General features: G+C 44.8%; 1 protein-coding gene across 3 annotated transcripts in view; it reads right to left on the bottom strand.

Moving 5' to 3' along the window:
- The window catches only part of ntrk3b (neurotrophic tyrosine kinase, receptor, type 3b), a 141,101-nt gene extending 121,481 nt beyond the window's left edge, over window positions 1–19,620 (bottom strand). For all 3 annotated transcript variants that reach the window (XM_029498174.1, XM_029498173.1, XM_029498175.1), the window contains exon 1: window positions 19,379–19,620. In XM_029498174.1, coding sequence (XP_029354034.1) covers window positions 19,379–19,620 — 242 coding nt within the window. The remainder of the gene's footprint in view (window positions 1–19,378) is intronic.
- Window positions 19,621–19,851: the final 231 nt, after the last annotated feature.

Here is a 19,851-nt window from a genome sequence, read left to right on the forward strand (position 1 = left end):
AAAGGCAGCATCACTTCCTCTGTTCGTTGAGTGCAGAAGCGGCAGCGACAACGTTGGAAAGACCGTTTGAATCCAAACGTTTGGCAGAATGTAAAAGCGGGAACATGCTTGTTTAAATGTTTATTGTCAAGTGTGACATAAAAAGGAGCTAATGTGCAGAAGTGAACCTGCTCGCTTCCATTCAGCCAACCAACGCACAGTTTGACCATTTTGAACTGTTTTCTGTCTCGTTTTTAAGGAACTTGGCATCTAAAGTGATTAAATAGACAGAACAACAAGACCGGTTTGCATCAATGGATCAAAATATCAACAGAATTTCATGCTTCATGCTCTGAATCTGGATCCTTCTCATTTCCACAAAGCTGCAGCCAACAAAGAGCAGAGAAGCAGCAGGCGACACCTCCCCAAGGACCCGAGCGTCGTGTCTGATTGTCCGCCACACATTCGATATGCATGTGGATTAGACCGCCGTGGAACTGTGGATATAAATAACAAAGGTGTGATGATAATGCAGGAGCATTCATTCTCTGTCCCGTTCTTCCCAAATCCTCGGAGGACGGGCAAAGAAACGCGACAGAAATAAAATCAACATCATCTGAAAAGTAATGGAGATGCAAACGTTGTACATTTCAGACATTCAGGCAGAGAGACTCTCATCCGGACTCACAATGAGAGAGACGCTGCGATGATTTAAATTGCTGCTTTGTCAAGATGAATATTGCACAGAAGAAAAGGAGCGAGACACAGGATGAGGCTTTTTTTTGTTTCTGACAGCGAGATTAGAACGATTGTATCGTCTCTCTTATCTGCCTTTAAATTATTTGTTCTCTTCACGACACTCGTGCCCAGAACGCTCTCCAAATAATGCGTGATGATGTTGGATGAAGTGGACGCTACAAAAGGAGGCGATCGGAATCAGAACAAACTGTGCAGCCTGCTCTCCAACATACAGGCCCGTGAAATTACAACCGCCTTCCATCTGTTTTGGAAAATGACCGCCAACAAAGTACAATCTAAACTGGGCGGCGGGGTTGGTTCGGTGCTCGAGGAGAACACCCTGGAACCAAACAAGAACAGATTTGATCCCAGCTACAGCCATCTGTTGTGTGGATCTGGCCCGGGGCTCGATCTGAACCCCTACCTGCTACTGTAGCTTCCTCTCAGCTTCTGAGTCTGAGCCGAAAAACAAAAAAAAAAAACAAAAGCAGAATAACGACCCGCATTTCTTTATAGAGGAACAGAAACATGCCCACAATATGACTTCTTTCAGACTGATTTCATGAATTAGTGGTAATTTATTTATTGTGTGGACGTTTTCTGCTTCAGCGATGAACTGAGGAATTCTTATTTATTTCTCTTGATGTTCTTCTGATTACGATCATCGTAATCATCATATAGTGAGTTTATTCTACTGTCCGTTCACTAACGTCTGAAAGAATGTTGTATTCTGTGTTTTCTTATTCATGCGGAGCGGGAACATGAAGAGAGAAACCGATTCCATCATCAAACTGGATAACTGGGTGAAAGCCAGCCAGCAGGGTTGCTAATGATGCAAAGTTTATTAATTAACGAAAAAAGCATTCACCAAAACAGAACAAATCGGAGCAGTCATCAATGTGCTGATCAGGATTTCAGAACATGGAAATCAACAAGCTCTTACAGCAGCAAATTGAATTATACAAAGGATCGCACTGGAACGCTGCCGGCTTCATGTCATGTCAGTTTGTGGGAGTGGCCTCTAAAAAAGGGATGATTTTTTCAGAACAAGCTGGAAACACAAAGCTGTTAATCTATATTTCATTTTTTATTTATTACTTCTGATATCTGGATGTTAAATGTTCCAGTCACACATTTCTAAATCTGCCTCAGCAGTTCAGTCACAGGTCAGCTTCCTTCAGGAAGGATTTCTCCCCGACAGCCTGCTCTCAGCTGTAAAGTGATGTGAAGAAGTGAACACCTACAGAGTGTAAGCTAATGATCGGGATTATCATGAGGGATAGTGATCATAGAGTAAACAGGCACACGTTCTCCTGCTTCTGCCCAGCGCTCCCAGTCCTGCTGTCGGCCGGTGATTTACGACTTTGTTGGGATGCTCTAAAATCCCCGTGCCGCCGCCTTAATGGGAAAATGTTTAATAAAATAGAACGTCTCTGGTGTGTTCTGGGATATTGATCTATATTCTGCCTCCCTCTCTGTTTTCATAAAGGCAGAGCTGCTCTCTTCCACGGCCCAAACACTTCAGAGTGGGGGACACAGCGGTGAAGTAGCTCTCCTCCAGATTAAAGCACGCGCCTAACATCAATCAGATAACCTGCTTTTCTTCACACGTGTCTCTCTGTGTGCAAGCTGCATTGTAAAGACGAGGCTCACAAAAAGGACACAGACGAAGCAGCAATCATGAAAATCGGAGGAAAAGACCGGCCGGAACAAGTCGTCCTCCAAACCAACCGTGGGGGACGTTTGGCGTTCAGAGCTTGTAAATGGGAATCAAGCATCATCGTGCCTCTGGTCTCTCTCTGAGACAAACCCACGCCTGGTACCTCTATGCAAAAGCAGTCACACACACAGAGGGACAGATGTAGCAGCTTCCATAATGTACAAGCCCGTGAAACGATCTCTACCTTCCATCTGGTGGTCAAAATGTGATTTACAAAATGGCCTCCAACATCAGTGTTAATATGCAAAGCCAAGCTTTTTTCTCTGCACCTTTATTTCTCCGCAGACGACGTCGATGGAGCTCCACGTCCAGGCAGTCGCACACAGACACACTACTGGGGGAGCTGGGAGCTTCTGGGAATAGGAAGGTGGGAATGAAGAGGAGGCTTCCCTCTTCAGTTTCATCAGGGAGACTCTAACTGAGCCGATCCTTTGATGACTAAAGTCAGCAGATAGAAACAACAAACGGGATCTCCGCTCTGCTCTGCTGCACTTTTACTGGAAGAAAATATGAAAACCGGGAAAATTGGGGCAATTTGTCTCAATTACATTAACAGAGAATATGATACGGATAAAAAAGTGACAGACAAAATTGACCAAATTATTGCTGTGCTAAAAACGACCGTCCTGCACAGAAAAAGAAAAAGGCCAACTTCACCAACTGAAAATCCATCAGGAGGGACAAAGAGAGGCAGAGAGAACGAGCAACAAAGGGACTTCAGCTCAGCACAAAGAAAAATGGAAAAATCGCACAAATGAAATTTCTGTTGATTTCATTGGTTGTGTGGTTTCCCTGGGACGGATCCTCTGGGGGGAGAAAAGGGCCGAATTATGGACTGATCAGCCCAACAGCTGCTTCTACTAAGTGCTGGTCTCAGTGGACTTGGCCGTTATTTGGGCTCCAACACTAAACAGATACGAAGACAGTGCGGTTGGTTAATGTGTATCGATCATACCTGCACACTCTCAATTTGCCCTGAAAGCCTTTAAACTGTACCTGTCAATAACAATCAGACCAAGAACTACTTCTGTTACGCTGCCGAGCTATTAAGATCATTCTGAATTTATTCTGCAGCGTTCATTGAATCACATAAATCTCTTTTCTCCTTTTTCTTATCCAGAAAAAAAAATTAGCAGTAATGTGAGAGATTTTTCTGATTATTTCCTTGTGAGGCCATAAAAAACAAAGACACACATGATGTGTGACCGATTTTACGATGGACTCCGTGTGTGTGTGTTCAGATAAATATTCATTTTAATTTCTGAAGAATATTTTTCAGCATCAGCAAACAAAAACATCTTGAATCTGAAAATGTTCCCAGATAGTCGATCACTTCGACTGAGCTGAAGCTATTTGTCTGAAGCCAGGCCAGGGCCATCAGCTCAGAGTGTTAATATTCTCAGCCTGTCCGCCGGCCCACGGCTGTCCCCGGACTGTTCTGTGTCACCGGTTTGCCGATCCGGCTCTGGGTGGAAACCACCTAAGCCTCCGAGTGTCAGCGCTCGCTGCAGGCTCAGCCAATCCGCAGCAGAGATTTGGCAGGGCTAAACGTCGTGGGAGCATCGGTCCGTGCTCTGAAAGGTATCAACGCGTCGCACATGACCGAGCTCCAGTATTTCTGCCCAAAATGAAAATGACTATAATTAGTATGCCATTTTGCCAAGTGTCATCAAGCTATGATCCTCTCCGGATCCAGCCGACTCCACGCCGGAGTTACTCAGCAGCGGCTCAGCCGACGAAGCATCTGCAAATCAGCCAATGTCACCTTCAGCACCGAACACATCAACTCAGTCAAACCACAGTTGTCACCACGACACGGGCCGCTTTGGAAGTCAGACATTTTCATAAAACATTCAAAGAAGTTGGTCGGCCTTGTTTACATGTCAAACAGGAGCAGGAACCAGAAGCACCCAGTCAAGTGGACAGGCTGGAAACACACACACACACACACACACACACACACACACACCAGCCAACAATTACTTAGACCTGCTCTTCTGCCCGCCTGGCCAATTAAAGCCCAATATCCACTCGGCTTTCTGCTCTGTTTCATCTCCACTGATGCCTGATGGAAATAATTTTGCTCAATGTGCCCACGTACACTCCGGCTAGCTTTGGTGCTGAGCAGGTAGCCTGGTGCACACAGCGAGAATGAAGAGCTGCTGCTGCAAAACCAAAACCTCCAGTATTTCTGCAAAACCGCGCTGATAATTCTTTGGGTCCTTACGCGTCTTTCCTGAACAAACATTACTTTGTGCGGCTTTAAATGAAAAATTAATTCCAGGAAAGTGTAGAAAATATTTGCAGTTCTCACCCAGCAGGTATCTTGTCAGTCAAAACTTCCAGTCAAAATGAAATATTCTAAACAACTGTCTGTCACCGATGTGAACAAGGAGAATCTGAGATGAAACAAGTGTACGGCAAAATTTTCTCCCACGTTCGACAAAGAAAAGCCTGAAAGAATGAAACATTAATAAGTGAAAAAAACAATGAAAGACAGGAGAATATAAGAAATCACTGACAGAGATCACAGAAACCAGATGACGATGATCATAATGCACCATTTGGGTTCATAACCTGAGCGGGCTCCAAAAGGCTTTCTGCTGCTGTCAGCAGTTCAACTTCAGCTCTTCGTAGCTCCGCCGTCCTGCTGAGCATGATTCTGTTTAATCAAATCAGGGCTCTTATAGCTGGATTCCTGCCAGAGATGCCATACTGCATGCAAATGTGACAGACCTTTAGTGCAAAGATATGCAGTCTACTTAAAATACATACCATCTGGAGGAATTCAGTCTGACTGGAGAGATTTATATCGGATTTTTTTCAACCTTCCCTGAACACACCGGACGACTCTGAAAATATAATATATATGTAATGATGCTGCAGACAGACAGAAGGGTGAGGAAATGAAGCCAATGAGGGAAGGTTAGAAAAAAAAGCAAAAACAAAAAATGGGATGGATCAGGAAGGTCGGGAACTGAATGCCACAGATGTAAATAACGAGAGCCACTTCGGAACGTGATCTCCGGCCTCTTTCCTTAAAGGAAAGGAAGCTGCACACCAGAGGAGCTGCCCTCACAGGACTTTTTTAGATGATACCACCATCTGCTGTGGACGGCGGTCATCCCGTGACAGGCCACGTGTTTCCGCCTCCGTCCACAGCTCCTCTTAATCCTGAATATAAACACCTCCGTCTGAAGGCCGGCGGTCCGCTGTGGGATAACGAGTCCAGAGCGTGAGGAGTAGATTAAATGTTCTGCACACGTCCTTCATGGAGCGAGTCTCCTCCAATTTCAGGATATGATAAATGCACAGCTGAGGGGCATCTCTCCTGGAGAATTCAATTAGGTAAGAAAAGAGAAGGGGATCACGGTGATATTAGAGAGCTGATCCTGGAGCTCCTCAGCCCTCCCAGTAATGAAGCGCTCCGTTCCTCCACCATGACGAGATTGATTTGACTAGCTGTGCTCAGAGTTCATCCTCCTTCTTAAAGTTCCTCTCAAAGGCTGGCTGTCATTATGGAGCAGAGAAGTTTGAGATTCAGAGCCGCAGTCAAACATGGCTGAAGGTTTAAGGAGGCTTTGGTGGACGGATTCTTCGGACCCCATGCCGGATCGATAGCTCCGCTCTGTAATCACCTCCCATGCTGATCTGCAGTTTATGGCCCTCTGGGTGGATCGTCTGTGATTCCTGGATGAATTCATTCCCGAACACACAACACATCCATATAAACGAACAGCAGCGGTGAGAAACAGCTCGTTCTGAGTGTGTCCACGTTTTTCTGATCAGTTCGTGGCCCTGAAATCAGGATCAAGGATGAACCTGATCCTGCTCACATAAACACTATCATTAGATTTAATTTAATAGCGTCTGATAAGCGTCTCTGTCATTATATTACATGACAAAGGCAGAACCATTATCACCATAATGAAGCAGAGAAATGACCTACATTTAACACAGCTGATCTTTATCTTCCTTCACCTCGCCGAATGGAAATATATATTTATATATAGATTAGAAGACTGAAGCTTCCCGCCATCGTTAAAATAATTGTTTGTTCGTCCCTTTTCAGGAAATTGAGCGCCTTCCTTCACCTGAGCAGGAAAAACTGGAATTATTGGGTTTGGCTGTCACACTCCGCTGCAGCCCAACGGCAGCTTCCAAGTCTGAAGGAAAACCGTTTTCCAGTTTACAGTGAAGATGGACATTTAGCGCTCCCCTCACTCAGATGTTCATGTTTCATGTCGTTATCCGGCACTTCTTCTGCTTTCACTGTCTGGACGCTCTGGACTTTGACCTTGTGGTAACAGCTTGTGTTTGTGGCTTAGAAAATAATGCTCGTTGCCCCGTCATTATCCCCCCAGAGAGCACCGGCTCCATGTCTGAGACGGAAAAACAAACAAAAACCACTCCGGCTGTGAAATATAGTACCAGAACTAGACGTCCAAGAAGGAATTTATCATGAATCACCTTATTTTTTCAGTTCAGGGATGGAGGATAATCGATTCATTAAAATGCCAAACGGCTACCAGGCGTTCAGTCACCGGGTAATTTGGGAATGGAGGCACGATTTATGATTGAACGTGTACATTTTCCCAGATGCCAAATTTTATTTATATGAAACATGTTAGTACCAATCTCTCTGCATGAGTCTTATTTCATATTTAGAAGCTCTCAGTGTTTTTATTAATGGAAATGAAAGTTCCCCTTTTTGCTCCGGAGACAAATTGAATCATACAATTAGTTTTTCTTTTCTGTATTATTCTGAAATTAAGGTGAGAATTGACGATGCTGTGAAGAAAGACATCTGAAGGGGTCGATGTCAGAGTATTGATCCTTTTTCAGGTGGGGGGGGGTTGTACACAAGCTAAATTATCCACAGAGCCGAAGAGAGAGACGGACGAAACAAATGTCAGGATGCTTCGAAACACACAGTAATTTGGCAAAACGTCCACGTACAGTATGAATGTGAGCAGGTGAGTTCACTTGAAAGGCGTGAATAATGGGGAGCACAAAGTGAAACACAACAACAACACAGAGGTTCACAACCAGGGGGGCACAATGAGCTGCCTGCTACGAATACCAGAAATCAAAGCTAAAGGTTAACGTGGATCTGTGTGTGAGTCCTGACGGACTCTGACAGGAGAAATTTACACTCGCAGCCAGAGAAGGAGAAGCTGGCAGCTGGATTTTGACCGAGCCGAGCTGATATTTAGCCAGGTGTCAAAATAAAATAACGGAGCTCTCTGAGTGAAGGTGTCCCGTTTCAGGGAAGCGAACACACAGAGGTGGTGGAGGAGACAAAAGAGCGCTGTCATCAGAACAAAAGGATCAAAGACGGCTTTCATTTGTTCACACATTCACCTTGATGATTAAAAGGCTGAGCTACGAGCGCAAATCTGGATAATTTTCAATAAATAGAGCCCCAAATGATGCTGAACCGGAATCGATCAGTGGGCAGCTCTTCATGTTTCAGCTGGCAGCTGTAAAGGACATTTCACAGTCTGCTGCTGCTGTCCAATCCGGACGTGAACAAAAAGCATGTTTATGTAACGAGAGCACGCTGAGAATAAAACTGAAAGCTTCTCTTTCTTTAACATTCTGCTTTCAAATTCATCACGCAGGCTCCGTCAGCCTGAAACAGTCATTAGATCGGCTGCAGTTTATGTGACATTCATGATAACGCAAACCTTGTTGCGACATTCCAGGACTTGGGTGAACTAAATCAAATAAAACGTGCTAATTTCATCTTCAGGATTTTGGAAGGAAACAGAATACTTCCAGTCTTTGTGCCGAATGTTAGCTCAGAGACGTAAGAGTGAGATCAATTTAGGCAAGAAAGCAAATGAGCGTCGAGACAAAAATCCGAACTGCGTCTTTAAATTCCATCAGTTCCTTCCGTCAAATCAGAGCCATCATTGTTCGGTGTTTATTCAGCAGAAAGCTCTCAGATCATTCAGATATTTTGAATTACGGGCTCCTTAATTCAGGACTCCATTGAGTGCAGCTGTGCAGGAAGCCACAGTTATCAGATCTGTTGGAAGTTTCTGAACTACCGCTGCCACTTAAATTTCAACGCAGACGGGCAGAATAGACGCAGTCTGCACTGTCTGTGTTCGGGAGAAGAAGCCTTTCATTGCAAAACTACGACGCCACATTTGTAGCTCTCTGGGCAAATCAATATACATCAACTTTGTTGGAGTTAGTGAGACGGAGCAGGGAGGGAATTCTTAAAACACTTTCACAGAGCGGCTGGTTTTCTGATGAAGATGTGAGACGTAAACATCTCGGCCTCCTGTAGGTGTGGTGGAGGCAGCAGAGACGGAGCTCAAGGTCGAACATGTGAATTATTTACTGCTTTGATTTAATTAGCACACACTTTCTCCTTCAGTGTGTGCGTTTTACATACAGAGCTGTTTTTCTTATTTCATATTCCTCCCCTGTTCTACTTCAACGTCGTTATTCACCTGTGCTGTACCTGCACGTGGACATATTTCTGTTTCCATCTCTACTTCTACCAGAACCGATCAAGGATTCAGATTCTGATGAAGCCAACTTTAAAAGACGCACAAAATGCACAAGACAAAGAGATTATGCAGCGGGGGGGCACAGCCTGTGCCACAATTGGCCTCGCACTTTATTAATAGTGGAATAATTATTCAGGGGAAGTACGTTAAGGCCCTAAAACAATCTATTTCAACAGTACATCAGCGACACATTCAGTCAGTGACACTCTCCTCTCTAAAATAACCGGAGGGGAACAAGTTGATCTTTCCAGTAAAACAATAAACACATTAGTGATGCTTGACAGGTGATGGCTTCCTCCGGAAATAAGAAGCATCCACAGTTCACAGTGTCAAACGTTGACAGCTGCCGCTGCAAGCCACTTTGCCTGACAGACGTGGCTGTGAGTTCCTCCATCAAAGACCTGACAAAAGTTAAAATACCGCTTTTGCTCACGAAGGCTAATTTAGCCAAAGCACCTTTTAATTAGTTTGACTCCCTGAGGAGGCCACACTGGCAGTAATGTATGCACTTGTGGTTGTTGTTGTTGTTTAGCCCTGTTGACTCTGTTGACATTGACTTGTATAATGTGGGCACCTCGTGTTATTAATAAATTATACTCTAACCTCTGAAATGCATGAAATACGGCATGATGAAATTTACAGAAATCTCCTGCGTCCCGATTGCAGCTGAATAAGGTCAAAATGTGTGTTGTGTTTGTCTGTCACTGGTTCAACGAAGCAACACAATATTTTTACTACACTCAATGTTAATTCTTCTCAGAAAATAAAAAACAAAGCAAGTGAATGATAACATACTGTGCAGTTACATTTTTTAGTGTATTTATTGGACAGGCAGTGAAACGAAGCTCAGCTCCACTACAGACCATGAAACTGATGTTTACAGCTGCTTTATCTCTGCATCATACGCAGAAAGCTGTTTAAACGCTAACAGAGCGCTAACTTTCTCCACACTGAGCTTTCAGCCAACTCACATGTTGGATGACAGAAAATATTTTCCACATGCGACGGTTGAAATGCGTCGTTTTACATGCACATATTTAAAATCTACATTTTTCTTCACGTTGACGTGTTCAGCTTCAGCCTCGACAGTGACGGCCATAGCGTTGTGTGTCAGTGTTGTGTAACGCTGCTGGTGTGATGTTGATACGACTATCAGCAGCTCTTTTCTGTCTATTTTTGCTCGGAGATGAGCCGAAATGAAAACCGAGATGTTCTGCATGTAGCCAGCGTGTATTTTCTGGCCTTAGCCAAACAATTTCATCAAACATCCTTTAGAGCTTTGACGGCTGCCTTCGTCCCCAAAGCACATCTGAGACGCAGCAGCAGCTCTGTGTCCATTCAGCTTCATCAGCCTCTCTCTCACGGCTCATTTCGTATTTTTGGTACACTATAATTCCCAGATTACTGACCCAAACATGAAAAAAATAAAATGCTGGAAAATGAAAGTCAGGAGCAAAACAGAATTTTTTATAAAAAGCCAGAGTCAACAGGTTGACACAACATGGCTGAAAGCAACAGATCTGTTCACAGACACACAAATACATCAGTTTTATCTCCTCTGCGGCCTAAATGTGAAACAATTTCACACAATTAGCATCTCGAAAGTTTTTGTTGTTTGCTTTAAGAGTTGCAATTTCAGTCGTTGTTGTGTTGACAGAAAGTGGACTGTCAGGGAAATCTCGTTCAGGAAAAGTAAAGACGCAGGACCAAAGTTTGATGCTGAACATTTCTTCTAGACGGCTGCAGAAGCGTCCTGATTAATTTCTTGGTCAAAGTTTGATGAAGAGATTAAAACCTCTCAACTATGAAGCTTAGCAGGGTGTGTTTTTTTTTTTTTGTTCAGATCAAACAGACAGAAACGATCCCGATCAGGGAATGTCATGGTTGTGCAAGTTGTGGGAAACAAAGGCAAAGAAAAGGTATGTTTGGACGGTGTGAGAACGGGAAGAGCAGGGAATCTCAGGTACTTTTTCAAAAAGAGGAAATTCTTTTGTCTGCGACCGACTGTGGTTCTGACTCGGGCAACAAGGTCATTGCACCAACAGGGAGCCAGTAGGAAGGGGAGCTGAGTCCCAGCAGGCCATTTACTATTAATGTCTGCTCATCTGCCTCACAAAGCTCCATCAGGGTCTTAAAAACCCTCCTGGTGCTCCAGACTCCCGTACGGCAACCCAGAGATGATCTGTGGGCCGCAGTGTCCATAAAGTGTGACACACACCGATAGTCCACAAAACAGAGCGAATACAGATATCAGCTCATCAGAGCTAATCAATAACCAGAAGCTGTGATATCGCTCAGGGCCGATTTCTCCCCGTTTTCTGGGAAATATGAAGCTACATTTGTGCTGCGATGCTTCATCCTGTCTCTACCACTGATGATGTTGGCGGTCAGAGCCAAGCAGCCAGGAATTTAGAGCCATTTATTCATTATGAGTGTTTGCCACCCAAACATCCCATGCACATATTGGTGCTAACAGATCTCAGTTGTTTGCACAGATGGAAAATGGATGGACAGACGAGGGCGGAAGAGGGCAGCTCGCTGCTCTTATCTGAGTAATGTTCCACTATTCTGTCTCCCAACAAAGAAATGCCAAAAAATAAACACACACACACACACACAGAGCAACTATTTTTCAGTTTTTGAAAGCGAGTGTGTTTCTTTTTTTTTTTTAGATCAGAGCTCACCAAATGGCTTTGGCCTTAAAAAACAAACAAAACGAATGACAAAAATAATAATAAGAAGCTCTGAGCTCCAAATGACCCGTAATGGAAGCCACGCGAGGTCACACAGAGACACGGCGAGGCGGGAGTTTAGCGTGAGCTGCTGCAAACAATACAGGACTTCCAGATGATTGGAACGAGCACGGAGATGAACAATGAAGCAGAAATCTGGACGAAATAAAAAGCCTTCCCTTTCTCACTAAACAGGACGAGGAGCGGCGCTGAATAGCATCCATCAACAACGCCACGTACCGGGGAGGAAGACGGCTGAAGCTCTGCATTATTCACACAGCCCTGCCAGTCATAACTGACACAGAGGGCGGTGGAGGTGACTCATCCTGCTTGATAATACATGATGATTGATGTTTTCTGAAACACAAAACATCCCACGTGAATAATAAGCAGGACATTTATTAGGGGCTGGGAGACGAGGGGGGGGCTTTCAGTGACGTCTGGTGGCACGGTCCACACCCTGGGGGTCAAACGTACATCCTGAGTGCCCAGAGGTTATCGGCGGGGAAATGAACGGCGTGTTTGTGCGACTGAGTCGGACCGCCGGCGAGAAGCACACGGAGCGACAGAGGGAGAGATTAGGAGGGAAGAGAGTTTCCAAGTCACCACCGTCACACAAATGTCTCCCACTATGAATCATCCATCAGCGTCGTGCATAAGAAGGAATTAGCCATAATGCTGTTTCAGTGTGGCTTCACTAAGCCTGGAGATACCATGTTTAAACATGATTAACTGTAATAAACCCTCAGTAAAGCTCGTGCTACCTGATTAGACATAAAAGTGTCTGCCTTGTAGATATCGCACAGCAGCAGGTACTTGATAATTGTTGCTTATTACTGAGCAATCACATGGCACATTATAAATAAAAAACTCAGCAAAAGGTAATGCATGTAAATAGATGGAAATTGATTGACTCTGCACAAGGGAGAGATTTCAGTCAGACGTATTTTGTGTTTTTTCATGCCACCATGGAACGAATGGCGGTTTAAATAGGTAGATACGAGATTTTTTCAGCTCCCTTCGATATCCCAAATTTGACACGATAAACTGTTGCCCACAGTATCGACACTGACTCATAATCTGGTGTATAAAAGCAGAAACTAAATGTCAACAGAAAGTCCCTGGAATGCTGCTGCAAGGCTTTAAGGGGTTTTTCAAATCCTGGCTGAAACAGCAGAGCCTTCAGTATTTTTCACCCCTCCAGCCTCAATGCATCTTTTGATTGTTAAAGGGTGGGGGGGCTGATTAGTATGCATCTTTCCAGGCGCAGGGGCCGCCTGCAGATGCGGGAGTTGAGGCGGTGGGGGCGTGAGAGAAGCTGGGTCAGTCACATAGACCCAACTTCTCACAGCTTCCTCGCTGCACGCCGAACGAAAGCCGCCGCTCTCTCTCCTCCTAATTCTCAGATGGCAGCCGTGACCTACTTTCCACAAAGACAGGCTCATGCAAACTTGATGATACGCTCATAACAGAGGAGCCCGTCGTGCACCGCCTGAGGTGGTGCCTGGCACTGCGGAGGCAGCGGGGGGTTTGTGTGGTGAGGCCCGACCGGCAGGACGCGTGTTAGCAGCGATGACACCGACACAGCGTGGGACGGGAGATGGGACAGGAAGTCTGAAGGTTGCCAAGATCACCTGGGTCAGATTGACGAATCACTTTATAGCCTGAGACAGCTCATTAATTAATGAATTAATGTGAATAGCTCTTATACAACGACACTGTTCCTGCATTAGCCACGGCTTATTTTAGCAGCTGGTTTAAACAACTGACACTTTGCTGTCTTATCTAACATCCTGCTGCTTCTTACTAAACCCATTTAAAGGGCTAAAATACTCCTTCAAAACATCCTGAAAGCTCTGAAAGATCCAAAATATTGAATGCTGGGCCTTTTATTTTAAATCCTGATTTAACATAGTAGACATTTTAATATCAGAGCCGTTTCTTTTTGTAAGAAACATCTTCCTGTCTTCTTTCAGGTATTGACAGAGATGTGAAACAAAAATCTAATTGACCAGACCTTCTGAAAAGGTTAATGAACCTGTTTCCAAACATCTTTCCAGCACTGCAGCAAAAATATAACTTTATTTTTTGTTCCTGCTTCGGTATAAAGGAAGGATTCTGTGTGAAGCTCTGAGCTACGTTCTTCAGCAGCAGCTAACAGAGGCTAAGTGAGGTTTAGCTCCAATTATTTGTACCTTCAAATGATACTAACAAACTGCACACAACACAAAGAATCCCCCGAAGGCTTGTTGAAACATCTCACCCCTCAGAGAGTAAAAAAAAAAAAGAACGGATATATAAACACCATAAAATGGAAATGACAAAGGGAGATATCAGATATCAAGGTACGGAGGAGAAATAAATCAAGATGACAAACAGATGGAGCTGAGGTGGGCATCAGAAAGCCAGACATCAAAACTTCACACAGCAAAGAGGAGAGAACAAAGACGGAGCGGGGGGGGGTAAATAAATATCCAGACAGCACAGGAGGGGAAGGTGGGGTGTGTGTGGATGCCTGTCGGCCTGTACATCCATCTGACATCAACATTAAGGGGCAGAACAAAACCCCCCCGACTCTGTTCCAGCTCAGCAGGCCTGAGGAAATCTGGAAGTTGTCGGTTATTTTCCCAAAAGATATTAATCATATCTTTACTCCGGATATCTGAAATTCATTCAGTCTGGCCAAAAGTGTGTCATTAACCAAGCCAACCCAGAATTCATTATTGAATTATGCCCCAAAAACAGTCTTGGTTTCCTTTTATGCCTCGTGTTTCGTTTCCAGTCACATCCTCCATATTTTCCCACTAATGCCATCAAATCCAGCACCTCTACTAAGCAATTTAAGCATGAATGTGATGAATGCTCCATTAAAAAGGGCCCTGAGGCTGAGAAATAAATATGTTTAACAGTACATTCTGCAAAAAGATGTTTTACGCAATTGGATCAAGCATTTTTACATTAATTTGTCCAATCCCTTGCCTGCAGGTGATGAAGGGTCACTCGATCGGCTTCACTCTTTTCTGGGAAAATGGCTCAGCATAAAACCTGCGTCACAAAGGCAAGGTCATTTATAAGGGAGGGCCACGATCTCAGGGTGCATGATGGGAATTGTGGGTTCATGCATTTTTGGAGTATTAGACTGAATAATTACCAAATATCGACCATTTATTTACCAAATTCGTCTCCTCCAGGTTTCCCATCTTTATGGAAATTGCTTAAATTGTTGGATTCTTCCAAACGTGCAGGAGATATTTTCCATCACGGGTTCAACTGGTACTGCAGCACTTCAGAAAAGACTCTCATTTGAACCGGAAATACTCCATCCCTCCATCTGTTTCAGTGAAATTCTATAAATGCTCACTTATCCATTCTCCTGCAGAAGAAGCCTTATGCAAGAATTAGACAGCAGCTAGTTGAAGTTGCCACTGGCCACACAGAGTATGTGGGCTGCACAGGAGTTTAAAGAGGGAGGCGAAGCGCTGACTTTACGTAATGCAGCAGAGCTCAGTGTCTGAACCGGGGGACACTTGCAGCCCACACGAGTCACCTCAGAGGACCTTGGAAACATTCCTGCATGAAACAGGTATCTTTGGCAGCGCCGGAGAGCTGGCAGGTTTCAGATCAAATTTTGAGTTGAGGTTGGCCGAAGATCGATATTTTCCAGCAGAGCTCGGCTCTTTTAAAATTTAAAGAGGAAAAAGCAAAACTCAAGGTACCAACCCAAAGTTTGAAGGTAATTGTTGAATGTGACGGCAGGTGAAGTAAATGCTGGAATATGTAACAGAATCAATGGGCGGTGGAGAAAGGTTTTAGATTTTTGACTTAATCGAGCTCATTTTCACAACGTGGCCTAAAACAGGATGCTTTTCTTCCGTTTCCACAAAGAGGTGAAGACTTACTCTCCTCAAAAGAAATAAACCCCCACCTGTTTTGGCAGCTATCAGATCTTTGTGACTTCTAACATTTCCTGTAAGTTAAAGATAAATAAGGAGAATTCTGCCTTTCCGAAGGAACGCTGGCGTCCTCGGAAATGAGACTTTCAGACTTCCACTGACTGGATCGTCAAGATTAAAAAAAAAGAAAGATATTAAACGATAAACTTCAAGCCACATTTGGCAAAGTAGATAAAGTGCAAACCATTTTAGAGCGTCGAACTCCGTGTGTTTGCAGATAAACAGATGGTAATTTTACAAGTCCACATAAATCTCTCTGATTGAAGGAAGGGTTGACATTAAAGACGGCAAAACGACGTTTCCGACGCCAATAAAGGACTCGTGGTTTGTACGTTGACTTTTTTAAAAGACAGCAGTCTGCCCTAATGACTCAGCGTGAACACAAAGCGTTCGTGGTCGGTGATAAATGACGTGGTGGATAGATGGATGGATGCTTATCAGAGCCTGTCACTGTCTCCAAATCTTAAAGTGTCCTTGTGGTTGCATGAAGCTCGTGTGAGATTTCACGGAGCCTTTCGTGCTATAATTAAATCATAGACCGAATCTTTTCAGCCCGTTCCACTCAGAGAATGTGTTTTCCTTATAGCCATCTGTATGTTTCATTTCCTCGTACTAAATGGGAGTTGGACACGTGTTGCTCAGGAATGTTCCCGTGTTCCTGGATGGAGGAGTAGAAGTTATGATCTGTTTTTTTTACAGGGTAATGGAGCTTTTCTTTTTGGGATAAATCTGATATAAATCGGAATATTTTAAGTCTTCAGTGTTCAAACATGACCAGAGGGGATATTTAAATATCACTGACAAACAATAAATCCCAGTAAGATTATGATCGACATTACACCCTGCACGGTGCCATTAAGTGTCATAATGTCACTATAAAAGCGCTGCAGTTTTTGTGGGGAATTAAAAGGACTTAAGCTTTTTCCTTTTTTTGGTGGAGCAGAAAATTGCATAATGACACACTTCCACGAAAATCTGCATATTTTGTGGGAAAGTGGAGGAAACCTTGTACTTTCTACTGCTGATGTCTAACTTTTTTAGGATGATTATACTTTCGGGGACAAGATAAGAAAAGATAATCTTTCAGGATGTTAGCTTCCATTTTTATATGTTGGTGAAATATTTGTGAGCTCAGGAAACTTCCTGACTGTTTTATTGTTCCCGCTGGAATTAAAGCCAAGTTATTGACACCACAGATTCAGCAGTGTAGCTGATTTTCACTTGACTCCGACCAAATCTCACAAATTGATTTAATAAATTGGTGCTTTGCAGCTCTGTCAGCAGTGAATGTATACACAATTAAGTAAGAGAGGAATGGCAGGATGAAGGAATGAAGTCGGGGGGGGCAGAGCGGATTTTTCTCTAAATATATTTTGCAGGCACTTAGCAACTGACGCCACAGTGATGACTGTACAGATTGGTCTGATACTTCAGCCGCCCCTCACACACCAGCCTCGGCTCGCACACACACAAAAAACGGAAAACCAAATGAGGCCAAACGTCACGCCGGTGCCTGAGGTGGAGCCGCTGATTGGATTCTGCAAACAAACACGCACCTGCGGTCGGCGCACATTCACACGGACCTGTCGGACGCTTCAGCTGCTCTCAGAAAACAGCTCTTTCTTCAAGTATCACAGCGAGGCCTTATCTCATCCACTTCAAACACTGATGCCCATTGTGATGAATCTCTAATGCTGGAGAAATGGAAAACTATTATCTGGACTTGGCAGCTTCCTTTGGCTGGCCAATCCTCTCACACTTCCTGCTTGGAGCCCTCCATCTACTTTCTATCTTCATGAATTTTGCCCCCACCCTCTGTCCCCCCCGCGGCGAGTGAAACAGACCTCTTCTTTAGGAAATATTCTTTACACCTCACAAAAGGATGGATGGGACACTGTGTACTGTGGCCACCATCTCTGCCTGTTATTTTTAAAAAGCTCATTTCCTGGCCAGATAATAAATTAGCATTGAGTAATGAATGTTTGCGGTTTATTCATCAGCTAGCACAATATATTTAAGTGCTGTAAATGTCTTTGAGCTGCTGTTTTAATCACACAGGCCCCAATATGTATATTTAATCACCACATACTGAACATCCAGTTTGACGCAGCCAATGACTTCCTGCGTGTGGTTTGGAATCCCATCAGATATGGAGGCTGATGAGAATTTGGGCGGCCGTGGCGACGCTGGGCGGAGGCCGCCGCCCTCGAGGACAACCAGCCACCATGAAACGCACAATCAGTCCCGGCTCAATTCCACTGGGGTTTGTCAAAGGCAAAAGGGTAATTAACGTGGAAAAGTGAATTTGGGCTTTTTAAAAAAAAAAACGCAGCAGCACCGGTGAGTGGTAAGTGAGCTGAGCAGGACAGTCTCTGAGGGTCACACCCATCACTAACAGTGACCTTTGACCTCTCGGCCTTCGTCTCTCTGCGCTGAAGCTCTCAGACGAGCCTCATCCTGTGTCCTGATTTGACTAAAAAGCGTCTCAGATAGAAACAGCCACATAAATGACTCCAGTGTTTTGATTCGTGGTGCATTCAGGGTACCAGAGTTCCCTCTAGTGGCCCAGCTGAGCGCCGGACCGAGTCAGAATAAGTTGTCTCCCTCAGACGGATAAAGGCTAAACGGTCCACCACGACCGACCGACCGATGGGGGGGTGGGTTGGAGTGGGGGGGGTGGCCTCAGTGTGAAGACAATGCGGGGGAGGCAGAGAAGGGAATTCCAGTGTGGGGATACAGGAAGAGAGAGAGAGAGAGAGAGAGAGAGATGTTTACTTTATATGTAAATCAGCCCTGTAGACAGCAGAGGTCTTATTTAAGGCCTTTCTCTCTCCCCCTTTATTTTTTTACAGACTTTTCAAGAAAGGAAGCTTTGATGTTGGCAGGAAGGATGGATGCTGAGGGGGGGGGTAGGATGCAGAATGAAAATGTACTTCGGGGGTGTGTGGGTGAGGTGTGGGAGGGAGGAGGGGGGTCTGCCGTCATCATTGCTCAAACACTTGATACAGAAGCATCCATGTTCAGCTCTTTAAAATAATATTAATTTAAAAAAAGCCACAAGTGACGCCCCCCCCCCCTCCATCCATCCATCCATCCATCCACCCATCCATCCATCCCCGCGTCGTCTACACATGATAAAGTTTGTCCGGGTCGCATTGGTCCCGGGGGGGGGCACCCACACACACACACACACCACACAGGCTGAATGTAGCTGGTTGACCTTACTGCACCATTTATTCTGTTCCATTTGGCCCAATCTGTCGGAGCACGGAGCGACAGATCGGAGCTTTTTCCGCAACGTCCTTCTGTCGTGCGGCCATGGAGGCCTGCGGTGCCGCTGCGGAGGACCAACTTTATGGAGGGGGTGGGGGGGCGCGCACACACACACACACACACACACACACACACACACGAAAAAAAAAACCTCAGCCAATCTGCTAAAATTGAGTAGTTCGTCGCTGCGTCTGGCCATCCGGGAGCGGATTTGTCTCCTTGTGCCAAAACGCGGCGCATTATTTCCCTCCACATGTAAACGATGCTTCCAGATTATCACGGAAGGCCACTGAACACAGAAGTGTGTAAAAAGTCTGAGAATAAACACAAATAATCAGCCAACAAGTCAGATCAGTGCGGAACGCAAAGCAACAGACTCGGACTCTCGGGGCGCCTCGTCGAGGATCTGATCAATTAATGATGGAAAAACGCACCGAATAATCCGCATCTACTTACATGGAGGAGATGTTTTTGAATAACTCTGCTATGTCAACACTGGTCCCATTGTTCCCAGTATCTTGCAGGGCCAGTAAAGGGAAAAACCTGCCGTTGTCGGACTTATTGCAATAGATCTCTGTTTGAGAGCAGCTGCAGGTCGGCGGGCAGTCCAGCATGGAGCTCAGATAGTCCTGGAAAATACTCATCAGAAACAAAACCCTCCACCAGCAAATCCGGATCGAATGAAACCATAGATCCATGTCTCCGGGTAAATCAGGGGAGGGGGGGAAAGAGCAGAAGAGGTCCCGATGTCCTCTGTGTGAGAGCAGAACAGGAGAGAGGAGAGGAGAGTAGGAGGAAGGAAGGAAGGAGGAGGATGGTGCGTCTGTACAGAGGATGCTCTGTGAGCGTTCCTGCCGTGGATGGATGCTGTGGTGTCCTTGCGCGTCAGAGATTGCGTGAAAAGGAGGAAAGAAAGAAAGAAAAAGACG

Source organism: Echeneis naucrates, chromosome 3 (assembly GCF_900963305.1).
Source record: "Echeneis naucrates chromosome 3, fEcheNa1.1, whole genome shotgun sequence".
Classification (NCBI taxonomy): Eukaryota; Metazoa; Chordata; class Actinopteri; order Carangiformes; family Echeneidae; genus Echeneis; species Echeneis naucrates.